Source organism: Cricetulus griseus, chromosome 5, assembly GCF_003668045.3.
Source record: "Cricetulus griseus strain 17A/GY chromosome 5, alternate assembly CriGri-PICRH-1.0, whole genome shotgun sequence".
Classification (NCBI taxonomy): domain Eukaryota; kingdom Metazoa; phylum Chordata; class Mammalia; order Rodentia; family Cricetidae; genus Cricetulus; species Cricetulus griseus.
Genome location: NC_048598.1, coordinates 114,254 through 129,828, shown reverse-complemented (window position 1 = coordinate 129,828; position 15,575 = coordinate 114,254). Strand labels below are relative to the sequence as shown.

General features: G+C 38.6%; 1 protein-coding gene and 1 long non-coding RNA gene across 2 annotated transcripts in view; one reads left to right on the top strand and one right to left on the bottom strand.

Annotated features, from left to right (window-relative positions):
• Cr2 (complement C3d receptor 2) overlaps positions 1-4,638 on the bottom strand; it is a 28,409-nt gene extending 23,771 nt beyond the window's left edge. The window contains exon 1 of the mRNA XM_035445697.1: positions 4,581-4,638. Coding sequence (XP_035301588.1) covers positions 4,581-4,638 — 58 coding nt within the window. The remainder of the gene's footprint in view (positions 1-4,580) is intronic.
• LOC113835819 overlaps positions 1-15,575 on the top strand; it is a 61,204-nt gene that overhangs the window by 37,387 nt on the left and 8,242 nt on the right. The gene's annotated exons all lie outside the window — the stretch shown is intronic.

Below are 15,575 nucleotides of genomic sequence, written 5' to 3'. Positions count from 1 at the left end.
TATCAAGTGAATTAAGTTGGTCTCAGAAAAACAGGTATCTTTTCTTTCTCTCTCACATATATTTGAATGTTGAGGCGAATTGTCAGGGAGAACAAAAAGGTACTAATGGGAGGGGAGAAGATTAAGAAGGAGAGGGTCCTAGGATATGCTCAAAGTACATTATATAGTTGCATGAGAACTGCCTTATATAACCTTATATGATAATAATAAAAATAGTCTATGCACTTTTTTGTTTGGGTGGAAGGGAATTTATGCCAGCTATTTGTACCAGTTATTTTTCTTATCATTGTGACCAAATATTGACAGAAACAACTTAAGAGAGAGGATATTAGTTGGCTCATAGTCCAGGGGATAATATCCATCTAACGGGGGATGTGCTACTGTAGATACATTTCTCTTATTGGTTGGTGAATAAAACACTGTTTGGTCAAAAGAGGCAGGAAGATAGGTGGGCCTAGGAGATGAAGAGAATTCTGGGAAAGGTAGGCAGAGAGAAACTGGAAAGAGATGCCTTGTAGACACCAAAAGGAGTAACAGGTCCAGACATTCTCCGGTAAGCTAAGACCACATGGAAATACATAGATTTATAGAAATGGGTTAATAATAAAGTCAGAGCTAGCCAATAAGAAGCCCTCGCCATTGGCCAACAGATTTATAATTAATATAGTGCCTCTGTGTGTTCATTTGAGGCTGAAGCAGCAGGACCAAGCTGGAAAGAAACTCTGCAACAACCATCATTGTGAGGAAAGCATATGACTGGAGCAGCTTAGTCTGTGGGTGAAGGGAACTGCAACAGTGACTGGTTACGTGACACCAACCAGGAAGCAGAAAGCTTAGCTGGAAGTAGGGAGGAGATATAACCTCCAAGGTCCACTCTCCAGATAGATCTATGGCTTCCTAAAGGTACTACAAGTTAGCTGTAGATCGACGGTTCAAATATGTGAGCTTGTGGGAGACATATCATATCCAAATAACAATAGGTACAGCAAAAACAACAAACATTCTCTGATTTTATAATAAAATGAACACACAGAGGCACTAAATTATAAATCTGTTGGCCAATGGCTAGGGCTTCTTATTGGCTAGCTCTGACTTTATTATTAACCCATTTCCATTTATAACCCATTTCCATTTTATAATAAAAAATGGAAATATACAAGTAAAAATCTCTTTAAAAATTTTTTGGAGATTTTAATTTTTATTTCAAATCTAAGAGTGTTTTGCCTACATGTATGCATATGCACTATATGTGATCAGTGCCTGAAAAGTCCTGAAGACAATGATAGATCATCTACAACTGGAGTTACAGGTGATTATGAGGCACCAAGTGGGTGCCTGGAACCAAACTCTTGTGCTTTGCAAGAGCAGTAACTCTTCTAACTACTGAGCTATCTCTCCAGTCTTACAAGTAAAAATCTTATAAATAAAAACTTTTGGCATGTGGAACTAAAGTACCACAGAGATCTTGTAAAATCAAAATAACTTTAATTGATTTATATGATTACCTTAATCACTAAACTTTTATGGTATAAAGAAAATAAATTTATTCTTCAATGAATTTCTTTATTTGTCATTTGTGGTTTTATAAGATAGAGTCTCACTATATAACCCAGGCTGACCTTGAACTTGGAATCCTTCTGTCTTAATCTCCTAGTGCTCTACTTTTCACTATATTATTTTAATCAATTAGAGTAGTAAAACAAAAATAGCTAGTAAAAACTTTCTTATATAACAGAGAAAAGAGCTAGTCATTAACAATGAAATAAATTCTGCCCTATAAGACGTCTAAGAAACTGCAACATCCATGAACTTGAGTATGTCCCTATATATGAGTGAAGACTCACATTTTACCTCGTTGAATTTATTTGTAGAGATCCAGAAATTCACTCTTATTCAGATCAGAGGTAATCTAGGCAAAAATGCCAAGTTGTGAAACCCTCCAAGAGTAGAAGTATAGCTGAGAATTTACAAATTTTCGTTTTTTTCCCATAGAAGTGTGAGGCAGGTAAAGGTGAAAGTTAAACAGAGAATTAAAGGTGAAAGTTAAACTCAGGCATTCACTGAGCACCCATGGCTGCAGCCAAATGCAGTCTTTCTCTAACCCTGTGCTTCTGAGGAATTGAAAAATAGTCACCGCTGTCAAGAGCCAGGTATTGCCTAGGTCCCTCTTTTGTTATTCTTTGGTTTCTTCCATTATTATCTACCAATGCCAAAAATACATACTCTGTGAAAAACAGCAAGAAAGACTTTAAGAAAAATGAAAGTTTAAAAACAGTGAAGATAGAATTCCCAATGTGATACCACTTCTACCTCTTACTCAAATTAGATAATAATGTATGTTTATCAAATGTAAGGACAAAACTGATTTTTTTGTCCAGAATATGGGGAAACATTTAAATTCATAAGATTCAATTAGTGTTATCAATGCAGACCAAGAGGAATACAAGATCTAGAAACCACAAAGGAAGATGGAATTTTATAATGTGACTTTCCATGTCAAAATGAGGCAAGAATTTTACTTTCTTGGTGAGGAAGTCCAATCTCTAGTAAGGAGACCTTGGACTTTTTGTAAACTACCCACCTCCCAGGCCACAGTACAGAATCTCCAGAGGTTGGTTTCTCCTCTGATCAGATAGGAAAGGACCAGGTGAAATGTCTCACTGGCTAAAAGCACTGCTAACCAACCTGACTGACAAATTGAGTTTAATCCCTGGAGCCCACATGGTGAAAAGAGAGAGCTAACTCCTGTAAACTGTCCTCTGACCTCCAAGCACATGCCATCCAATGTCCATCCTCCCAATGCAAATAAACAAATAAATACATGTAATAATTTTCAAAAGAAAAAGAAAGGCTAGTGTACAAGCTATTGCATGATAGGGGTTTTCTTGAAAATCCCTGTTCCCTCTCCTTTTTTTAATACAATAGTTTTTATTTAAATTAAGAAGCAATCTTATTTTACATACCAATCCCAGTTCCCTTTCCCTCCTGTCCTCTCGTTCCCCCCCCCAACTTCCCTATCCTAGCCCCCACCCACTCCTTAGAGAGGGTGAGGCCCATGGGGAAATCATCAAAGTCTGTCACATCATTTGGGGCAGGGGTCCTTCTATGCACTAGGAATAAATACTGGTTCTACTGCCCCATGGACTGCCTAAGCTCCCTTACTGACACCCATATTGTTGCCTCATTACCTCTTTCTAGCATCAGGAGTAATGATCAGAGTAGTGACTATTTAACACAGAAAGTGTTTCTGGAGGACAGGGTGCAATTAACTATTTAGATCTAAGGAGCTTTACATGGATGATTTAGAAGTTCTTTGGAAGTAGATGGAACATTTATGTACAGGATAAAAATAAATCTGAAAAGTTGGTCAGAAATCAGGAGGGGAGGGATATCATTATTGAAAATTACCATCAAATTCCTTAATACTGGGATTCCTGGCTATCTAATGGATGACTTTTTAAAATGAGAGTCATGTATGTTAGTGAAAGTATGGTACTAAGCACAAGACATTCATCAGTGAACAAGAAACGATGTCCAGCCATCCCTAGAATTTATTTTCCAGTACAAGTTGTACCAGAACTAATGCATAATATTCAGACCCTTACTGACTATATCCACCATTAGCTGCTAATTGCTACAGTTAGTAAGCATCAACAAGCAAGTGCCCGTGACCTAATTTCTCTGGCAGCTTCTGATACCTCACACCTCTGTAAGATGGTAGAACAGCTCGTTTCTAACTTCATTTCATATATGAGAAACTGAGGGTTGGGGCTCTGACAGACTTTCTAAAATTCACCCAGCTATTGATATTTGCTTATAGTAAACATCTTATAACCTATGATTATATTCACAACGAGAGCAAATTATATTGTGACTTGCCAAAATTCACCCAGCTATTGAGGTTTGCTTACAGTAAATGTCTTATAACCTATGCTTTCACTACCAGAACAAATTATACTATTTTAAAAGCAAGTCAATCTGTGAAAAAAACAAACACAAACAACAACAACAAAAATTCTTACAGAGAACATTAAAGGAGTACCTATGGAAACACCCACCATTACAGAAGTCACAGTTTTAATTCATGTTCAACTTTAAAAAACTAACTCCAGTTACTTATTAAATATCCTCTCAAACAAAATCTGAAACCCATTTTGGAGAATCATGTTATTATTCTTTAACAAAAGAATCAGGGGCTCTCCATGGCTGGAGAGGATTTCTGTATGCCAAGAGGCACATATGCTCTGTGATCCTGAACACAGCCTGGGACCCTTGGTGGAATTGTTTGAGCACTTGCTGAATTCTCAGGAGGCTGGGAGCCTGAGAGGAGAGGGAGAACCACCGAACCAAGGCAGCAGTCATTCCAAAGCACCCATGTGTAGTGCAGACTTCAATGGTGGTGGTCCAGTTCCCAGAAGAGGTGAGGCTATTCTGCATCAGACAGAGTCTGAGGGAGTCTCCAAAGCTGTCAGGGACAGGCAAGTATCCAGCAGGGCCCCGCATCCCTGGTTTTGTCTCTAGCTTTTGTCTAGGCACAGAAGTTTTCCCAGCACCTATCCGCACTCCCCTGCCCAGCTCACCAAGAACTCCTGGCGTGATGAGAGTGAAGAAAACCCAGAGCGAACCCAAGGCTCCCATGCCACTGCAGCGGCCCATCAGCAGGTGACTTTCTGAATGTTGTGAGCCTCTAGCAAGAATAAGAGAATTTGACTAATGGCCGGTGGCTGGCAGTAAGCTGCGAGGAAGGACTCTTAAATAGTGTCTGCTCAGAGCTGAGTACTGAAGATTTGTGGAGCACATCTGCAGGTGGCCAGGGGCGGAAGAGGCAGGGAGGGGTGGCCCCAGGGAAGTCTGCTTTTGACTCAAGCTGGGTCCTGTTCAGCTCCTGGCTTTCCTATTTTTTGTTGATTATGCAACCAAGTACATTAACCTTTTCACTGCCTACATCTGAAACAATTCGCAAAATAATACTCATTCCTACTAATCTACAATATTTGTATGCTGTGCTAAATTACAGTATTGCATTCTTTAAACCTGTTTTGCATTTTGTTCCAGTGAATTCATTTCCAAACCCAATTAATGTAGGCAACTCTCAGTTTGAGATAACAACTTAAAGTGGTTTACTTAAAGTGGAATTCAGGAATAACACTGCCTGGTACTGCAGTCTTTTTTGCTCTAGTGTAAATAGTGAAAATTTTAATTTCTGTATATCTGTGAAGGGGTTTTCTTTTTATTTATTTATTTTTATTTAAATTAGAAACAAGCTTGCTTCACATGTCAATCCCAGCTCCCTCCTCCTCCCCTCCTCCCCAACCCTCACCAACCCCCCACTCAGTCGCCCCCCCTCAGCTCCCCAGGAGGGTGAGGCCCTCCATGGGGGATTTCCAAAGTCTGCCTTATCATCTGGGGCATGGCCTAGGCCCTCCCCCATGTGTCCAGGCTGAGAGAGCATCCCTCCATGTGGAATGGACTCCCAAAGTTCATTCCTACGCCAGGGATGAATCCTGATCTGCTATCCGAGGCCCCATAGATTGTGTAGGCTTCTTCACTGACACCCATGTTCAGGGGGTCTAGATCAGTCCCATGCTGGCCTCTCAGCTATAAGTCTGGGGTCCATGAGCTCCCCTTTGTTCAGGTCAACTGTTTCTGTGGGTTTCTCCAGCCTGGTCTTGACCCCTTTGCTCATCACTCCTCCCTCTCTATAATTGGGTTCCAGAGTTCAGTTTAGTGTTTAGCTGTGGGTGTCTGCCTCTGCCTCCATCAGCCACTGGATGAAGGCTCTAGGATGGTATATAATGTAGGATGGTATATAATCAATTTCATTATCAGGGAAGGGCATTTAAGGTAGCCTCTCCACTATTGCTTAGATTTCCAGCTGGTGTCATCCTTGTAGATCTCTGGAAATCTCCCTAGTGTCAGATCTCTCCTCAAACCTATAATGGCTCCCTCTATTATGGTATCGCTCAGCCTGCTCTCCTCTGTTCTTCCCTGCTCCCTTATGTCCTCCTATCCCCTCTTCTCCCCCTACCTTTCTCCCAGCTCCCTCCCCCTTCCATTCCATTCTCCCAATCAGCTCAGGAGATTCTGTCCCATTCCCCTTCTCCTGAGTATCATGCATACCTCTCTTGGGGTCCTTCCTGTTTCCCAGATGCTCTGGCAGTGGGATTGTAGGCTGGCAATCCCCTGCTCCATATCTAAAATCCATATATGAGTGAGTAATGCCATCTTTGTCTTTTTATGACTGGATTACCTCACTCAGGATGATTTCTTCTAGTACCATCCATTTGCCTGAAAATTTCAAGATTCCATTGTTTTGTTTTTTTGTTTCCGCTGAGTAGTACTCCATTGAGTAAATGTACCACATTTTCTCTATTCACTCTTCAGTTGAGGGGCAGCTAGGTTACTTCCAGGTCTGGCTATTACAAATAATGCTGCTATGAACATAGTTGAACAGATGTCCTTGTTGTATGAATGTGCATCTTTTGGGTATATGCCTAAGAGTATAATGGGTAGACTGATTCCCATTTTCCTGAGGAATCTCCATACTGATTTCCAAAGTGGCTGTACAAGCTGGCACTCCCACCAGCAGGGAAGGAATACTCCCCTTTCTCCACATAAACTGTCATTCGTGTTTTTATTTTAGCCATTATGACAGGAGTAAGATAGTATCTCAGAGTTGTTTTGATTTGCATTTCCCTGATGGCTAAGGTTGTTGAGCACTTGTGTCTATCAGCCATTGTAGACTCCTCTATTGAGAATTCTCTATTTAGTTCTGTACCCCACTTTTTAATCGAATTATTTGGTGTTTTTGGAGATTAGCTTCTTGAGTTCTTTGTAAATTTTGGAGATCAGCCCTCTGTCAGATGTGGGGTTGGTGAATATCTTTTCCCACTCTGTGGGCTGCCATTTTGTCTTGCTGACTGTGTGCTTTGCCTTACAGAAGCTTCTCAGTTTCAGGAGGTCCCATTTATTAATTGTCAATCTCAGTGTATGTGCTACTGGTGTTATGTTCAGGAAGCAGTTTCCTGTACCAATTCAGTCAAGGGTACTTCCCACTTTCTCTTCTAAGAGCTTCAGTGTGGCTGCATTTATGTTGTGGTCTTTGATTCATTTGGACTTAAGTTTTGTGCATGGTGATAGATATGGATCTATCTGTAGTCTTCTACATACCAGCATCCAGTTATGCCAGCACCATTTGTTAAAGATGCTTTCTTTTTTCCATTGTATAGTTTTAGCTTTTTTGTCAAAGATCAGGTGTTCATAGGTGTGTGTGTTAATATCAGGGTCTTCAATTTGATTCCATTGATCTACCTGTCTATTGTTGTGCCATATCAAGCTGTTTTTATTACTATAGCTCTATATTAGAGCTTGAATTCAGGGATAGTGATGCCTCCTGAAGTTCCTTTATTGTACAGGGTTGTTTTGGCTATCCTTGGTTTTTGTTTTTCCATATAAAGTTGAGCATCATCCTTTCAAGGTCTGTGAAGAATTGTGCTAGGATTTTGATAGGGACTGCATTGAATATGTAGATTGCTTTTGGTAAGATGGCCATTTTTACTATGATGAACCTACCTATCCAAGAGTATGGGAGATGGTTCCATTTTCTGATATCTTCTTTAATTTCTTTTTATTGCCTCAAAGTTCTTGTCATACAGGTCTTTCACCTGTTTTGTGAAAGGGTTTTCTAAAGGTTAATATTTTAGAAATTTTGTCTCTCTGTCAGTACAAAAATATATGAAAGGATATATCTTTAACTAAACAATTGTTATATAATTGTTACATTTGATACTTTTAAATAAATTATAGACATTTATCTCTCCTTTAAATGTTTTAATGTGTCTTTCTTAAAAATAAGGACATGTTTCCACAACTATAGTACAATGGTCAATTACAAAACACTAGTATTGAGATAGTGCTATTTTATAATTTTTATTGTATTCAAATTTTGATGATTATCTCAATAGTCTATTGAGGCAAAATAAGAACATCAAAACCATCCACCCTTCAGGATCATATATTTGAATCTTGGGTCTTTTTTTCTTTAATTTGAAAAACATCTCTGGGAGTGGGAGTTTGTGTGTGTGTGCGTGTGCGTGTGCGTGTGCGTGTGCGTCTGCGTGTGCGTGTGCGTGTGCGTGTGCGTGTGTGTGTGTGTGTGTGTGTGTGTGTGTGTGTGTGTATGTGTGTGTGTGTATGTTATATGTGGTTGTACATGTTCATGTGTTTGCCCATGTGCATGAAAATGTATGTGGAGAGTAGAAGCTAATGTCTTTCTTGCCCACTTTCCACCCTCTTATTTGAGGCAAGTCTCTCTCTGAACTCCAAACTTGCAGACTGGTCAGCTAGTTCAATTTGCCTGTTTCAGCCTCCCTTGTGCTAGGATTGCAGGTATACTGGGTGCAGCTTTTACCTGGATTCTGGAAATCTAAACTCAAGCCCTTGTGCTGGTATGACAAGCAGTTTACTAACTGAGTCCTCCCAACCCCAGGATCTGGAATTTTGTTGTTTCTTTTGCTGTTTGTCTTTGAAGCACACATAATAATCATTTTTCTAAAATTACACTCAAAATATTTATTATACAGTATGGTAACAAATTACCCTAAGATTAGTAGTGGCTTAAAGTGAGATTAAATAGTACCTTTCAGTTTCTGAAGTTATAATTTGGAAGCAGTTTAACTAAATGGATGGACATCTATCTTCCCTGATATCGTGGTCAAAATGATAGCTGGAACTACAATTATCTGCTTGCCTGGGACAGAAAAAGCACACAGAAGATGCACATTCAGTGGCTGTTGACTGGATTCCTCATTTCTTCATCATGTGTGTGTGGCCATTGGGCTGTTGGGTTGTAGGGATTGAAACCTCTCACCCTAAGACAGCTAACTTTTTTCAGATCAAAAAGGACAAAATCCAGAATGCCTTTTGTGATTCTCAGCAGTCATGGGATTTTTCAGAACAAAGATCAGCTCTTCTCAGAGATAGTATGCATGGATGGGAATACTGGGAGTCAAAGATGAAGGGAGACTGTCTTGGAGACTAGTTGCCAACATCACTCAGTTTGGTTTGATATAATGTTTCTTCACAATTAGATTGAAATTTTGCATTTGGGGCAGATATATCAGAGGATGGATGCTGTGTGCTTGTCTGAATGTACATGTTGCTTGATGGTTCTTTTATTGGTAGCGGTCACTTTTATCATATAAGCAGGTTTTTGTAGTGTAAACTTACTATTGTCCCTTATTACTGATAAGTATTTGGTGGGAGGAATATTTCAAAACTATATAAATATTTTATTTAAAAATCAAATTTTCACCTGCTATTTTTTACTCATAAATGATTTTTGTCTTACTCAATTACTACTCTTACGACTCCCAAATGATAGTCAGCCATTACATTTATATTCATTAATTGGTATTCTACTGTAAAGAAAAGCTTTCTCATCTATTCATTTATTCACTAATTTTTCTATATGAAATCACCATGGAACCAGTGTCTATATCAATATGAAATTACTTATTTAATGAGCCATGATTTTTTACTGGTTGTTTAATTCCTAAATTGTTCCAGATTTGCCCTAGAGTATCTCAAAATAGTTCTTGTTTTCTTTTTGTCTAATTCTTATGAATTTTGAACACTTTAGTTTGTGATTTTCTAGAACCAACATTGAAATTTGCACTCTTTCTCTAAGGAGTATTGGTTCTTATTTATTTATTTATTTATTTATTTATTTATTTATTTATTTTGGTTTTTTGAGACAGAGTTTCTCTGTGTAGCTTTGGACCCTGTCCTGGAACTAGCTCTTGTAGACCAGGGTGTTCTCAAACTCACAGAGAACCCGTGCCTCTGCCTCTGGAGTGCTAGGATTAAAGGCGTGTGCCACCACCACCTGGCTGCCGCCACCTTCTCCTCCTTCTCCTCCTCCTCCTCCCTCTCCTCCTCTTCCTCTTCCTCCTTCTTCTCCTTCTTCTTCTTTGTACACGTTTTCATTTTGCTTTTCTTGTCATGGTTAGAATCTAAAGTCTGAACACTACATTCATTGCTAATGGAGTACCATTGCTTCTTTACCTTCTCAGCAGACAGAACAAAGAAAAGTACGCATGAAGCATGGAGTCTAGTCCTATATCTATGTAAACTTTTTCCTTTTTATATCTCCTATTGATCCATATTATATATTCTAATTCCAGTCTATGATTATAGATTTTCCCCATCTTTCCTCTATCTATATTTGTAACTCTGCTCTCCAAAGGCAAATTATTAGTTCCACAATATACTTAATTATTTGTTCTGCAGAGAAATAGGTTTTAGGATTGCTAAATTTATCATGGAAAAATGAAACCCGGAAAATGTTAAAGTTTTATTTGTTTGTACCCTGAAAGCATAGAACCCACTGATCTCCAACTTACAGTATTCTTTTTCATTCCTGAATGTATAGGAATCCTAAACTGCTTAGGTTAAGTATTCTCTTCCAGTGTGATTATGTTAATCATTTAGATTGGCTTATTTCCCTTTGTATTACATTTTAGTTTGTATTTCATCATTTTTACTTAGAAAAGGCATATTTTTAAAATATCAAAACTATATAAAAATGTATGATCAGAGAAATGTTTCTTTTCATTCTATTTTATATTTATTTATTTATTTATTTATTTATTTATTATGTATACAACATTCTGCTTCCATGTATATCTGCACACCAGAAGAGGGCACCAGATCTCATTATAGATGGTTGTGAGCCACTATGTGGTTGCTGGGAATTGAACTCAGGACTCTGGAAGAGCAGTCAGAGCTCTTAACCTCTGAGCCATCTCTCCAGCCCTCTTTTCATTCTATTTTTTACCTACTGCCTATAGGTAATATATTTCAGTATTTTCTTGTTTATCTACTTTATTTTTGTACCAGTGAGCAAATACATATGTATGCTCTTATTTTTCTTTCACACATAAAAGAAAGCATGCTGTAGCTTAGGGTTATAACCCTAACCAACCTTTCCTTTTCTTTCACTTCACCAATGTGTTAGACTTCACTCCATATACAGTAAGAGATATTCCTTACTTTCTTTATTGCTGCATGGTACTTCACTGAATGGGTGAACTATGACTTATTCAACCATTTTCTTATATAAATATGTTAGGAGTTCAATAAAATCTCTCAGTATTAACAGTCTCCATTCCCAATTAAGAGGCACAGACTAACAAATTAGATTAGAAAACAGGATCCAACTTTTTATTTTTATGTTTCTGTTGTTGAATGTATACCTCCAATTAAAAAATTCTACAAATGAAATTGCTTGGTCAAATTGAAAACACACACACACACACACACACACACACACACACACACACACACACTTGGTCAAATTGAAAACACACACACACACACACACACACACACACACACTTGGTCAAATTGAAAACACACACACACACACACACACACACACACACAGAGAGAGAGAGAGAGAGAGAGATAGTTTTGTTATCTAATGACAAATTCCCTTTAAAAAAGTTGTTTAAATATCTATTCTGATACAGAACTTTGTCCTTTAGACATGATATGACTGTTGCTTTTTAAAAATCAGAACATCTGTAATTACACACAGGAGTCTCATAAGCATACAAAGTCCAACTCCTCCATGAGGATATGTAAGTGGTAAACATGTGCTAAGGATGAGGAATTCTTTTGTTCAGTTGTGTAGCCAGTGTAAGTTGCCTGTGCTCCTGTCAGGCACACCATTTAAACTCATTTGTTCACCAAGCTAGACTTACTTGGAATCTCTCATGGATATAGTGTTGGCACCGTACACAGTATGAATAGTATTTGTTCATGTCTTCCTAGGAAAAGTTAACACAAGTAGCATATAGATTGTTTTTGTAAGGTACTAAAGCACTCAGAGGGGGATAAAAAAAAGAGCAAGGCAGATGATGAGGTCTATCTTGGCCCCTGTAAAACAAAAGTAACAAGAATATGTCAAGATAGAGCCTCTAGGGGAACTTTCAGAAGGCTTTAAAGTCTGAACAACAATTCGATAAAGGGGTAGAAAAGGTGTGTTTCCTACTATGCCCTTTGTTGAGGATGAGGATGAGAGCCTTCCTAGTCATTCCTCTAAAGGAGTAGCCAAGTTAACTCACAACTGAGGGCTAAACAAGGCACCTTGAGGTCTTCTATTAATGTGTGAAATACTTGTGCTTTAGTGAGTGTGGAGACTGAGTGTACATTAATTCATGACAACTCCCAAAGCATTGGAGCAATGAGTAGCAGTGAATGGACACGGAGATGGAACAGTCAAGAACAGGCTAATCTGTGTGCCTCAGTACTTTTGACGAGAAATTTATGATGAAAGTTAATAGAAGCTCAAAGGGTTACATCCAGGACTTCAATAGGAAAACCAGGTAAACAACTCCTATAGAATATTGTTCCCAGTCATGGAAAGATATAGAAGCTCAGATAGAGCCTTAGAACAGCAATTGTTAGCACTATACAGGGCATTTCAACAGACAGAATCCATTACAGATTCAACTTCAGTTACAGTTAAAACAGCATATCCAATTTTGGGCTAGACTTAAAGCCTTTATCCCACCCTCTTTCTGTGATAGCACAGAATCAAATTCTGCAAAAGTGGCATGAATATGTACAGCAATGTGGTTTTGTGTCCAAGAGCTCTACCACCAAAGCCATACAGGGTATGCTGTGGTTAGTGTCCTTTCAAGCCTCTGAGCCCCCTTGAATTGTGGAACCAAAATCCAAACCACACAAAGTACTGTGTGGAATTCTGGCCATATCCATAATTGCTTGGTGCACTGATAACACCACAAAGGTTACCAGGCAAGAATGAATGGCAACACCAATACAAATGAACACAGCTACCATATGTTTATCTTCTAGTTGTTCCAAATGACACACTGAGTTAATAGCTTTGGCTGTTTTCTATTTTTATTCCTCCCTGCCACAGAGGTAGGCAGCTAGACAGGGGGTTTTGGAGGACACTTGGAATAAACACACTGGAATCTGGGAAAAGGGAGCTTTTCTCATGCCCAGAGTCTGCATTCATCAAGCACAAGGAGCATATAACAATTTGTAAATATATTCTATACCTATTCTTCACAATATAGCTCCATCTTAGTTGCCCGTGCTCCTGTAACTTGGCTGCAGGTAAACTCAATTATGTACATTGTTCATGAAACTTCACTTAATGGAATTGTTTCTTTGGTTTGCTGTTTCCCCATCTATTGAATAGAAATAGTTGCTACAGGGGAAAACAATTATGCAACACATTCCTACCAAGAATAAATAAGAGCACCTGTGTTCACTAAGTCTTGTGTTATTTCTTGTAAAAACAATATTTTACTAATTCATTGAGAATTTCAATCAAGAGAGTTTGATCACATTTATCCCTCCCCACAGCTCTCCCCAAACCATCCCCACATCCTTACCTGCCCAACTTTCATGTTCCCCCAAAATAAGCCCATGCTTTACTATCTAAGCCCATGACTTGTAATATAGACATGCTGCATACAACATAAACGTTACATGTACACAAATAAAAATAAACTTGTAAAGCATTCTGGTCAGTTAGCTTAAGGGGAAAGAGGAACTGCTTATTTTAGGGGATTTCCATGCTGTCATGTGGGTTATCCCTTAAGAGTGAAAGAAGTTCATTCATATTGTAGAAAAGAAGGTTCTTTCCTTTTTGGAAAATAGAAATAATGCAATATTAGATGAGAAGAATCAAAGTTTAGAACATGGTTAGGATTATTCCTTTCCTCTCCCAACCTGTCTCTTTACATTAGTACTTAATTTGGGTACTTAAACCAAAACCTTCTAAAATAAACTACCACAGAATACTTATCTTCCTTAATTTTGAGTATGCATATGAATGTATGTTGTGTGTGTGTGTGTGTGTGTGTGTGTGCACACGCGCGCACGCGCATGTGCGACAGCTTGTGTGTCCTCTCCTTTATGTGCCCATGAATGCCAGAAGAAGGGACTGTATCCTAGAGCTTTAGTTAAAGGCAGTTGCAAGCCGCACAATGTGGGAAGTGAACTTGGGCACTCTGGGAAAGCAGCAAGTGCTCTTAGCCACTGAGCCACCTCTGCAGCCCTGTCTCAGAACACTTCTATCTAAATTGTATATAAAAATGCTCTAACATGCATTGCAACCTTAAAACTAGATGATAGTGCTGGTGGTGATAATGGAGTGTGACGATCTGGAGAATATTGGGCAAGGACATTTATAGGGGTTTTCTGGTAACTAACACTGCAGGCATTTCATGATCATTTCTGTTTTTTTTCCTTTGAGGTCATGACAAAGGATATTTTCCTGTCATTTGGAGCCATCTTCATGCAAAACTCCAAGATTTTTATAACCTATTTGACCATATTTAACCTGTTTCAGATATATTGTTTATGGAGTACTAAAGCAAAGTATTGGCCATTCAGAGTTCCTAGATATGCAGAATATCCAAACTACTCTTGCCCCCCCCCCAGGAATGGTGATTGGTACCATCATGGCATCCTATGTCTGCCTCCTGGCCATGCTCCAGAAGAGTAGTGAAAGCCAGGAAGTAGTGAAAGAGCATCTCTAGACATCAATACTCTTTCTTAGTTGCTCTTTGTTTCTCCTACTTATCATTTGTCCAACTTTTTGTTTAAATAGAGATCATTGGCTTTTAGAAGATGCTGGTTAGTCTCATCACCTTCTACACAGATACAAAAATCCTTCATTTTTCTTCTTAACTTACAACTCACTTTAAATAGAATTGTAATAATCTTAATTCTGGGTGACTGTCAAATTCCAAATTATAATTTTTCAGAACTCTCTAATTCAAATCAGAAATCAAAATGTAATCAGAAACATTTTTTTAAAAAAGGGTTTCACTTAATTTAAACATAAAATAGACACATTATTTGTATTATTAATAGATAATTGAAATATCTATCTGTCTTTGTTAGGGTTTCGATTGCTGCAACAAAACACCATGACCAAAAAGGAAGTTGAGGAGGAAAGGGCTTATTCAGCTTACACTTCCACATTGCTGTTCATCACCAAAGGAAGTCAGGACAGGAAGTCAAGCAGAGCAGAAAACTGAAGGCAGGAGCTGACACAGAGGCCGTGGAGGATGTTGTTTACTGGCTTGGTCCCCTGACTTGATCAGCCTGATTTCTTGTGGAATCCAGGATCACTAGCCCAGAGATGGCCCCACCCATAATGGGCTGGACTCTACCCCATCAATCACTAATTAAGAAAATGCCTTACAGCTGAGTCTAATGGAGGAATTTCTCAATTGATGCTTCCTCCTTACAGATAATTTTAGTTTGTGTCAAGCAGACATAAGACTAGCCAGCTATCTATCATCTATTTATCTATTATCATCTATCTCTATCATCTATCTACCTACTATTACAAAAACAAATGAGTGAGATTTTTAAACGGCACTTTGCTTCTAATTGGAAGCAAAAATGTTTTTGTGAGTTGGAGTTCAGTTTGTGTATTATGAAAAATTAGAGAAGGGCTGGAGAGATGGCTGAGCAGGTAAGAACAGTTGCTTCTGCAGAGGACCTGGGTTTGGTTCCTAGCA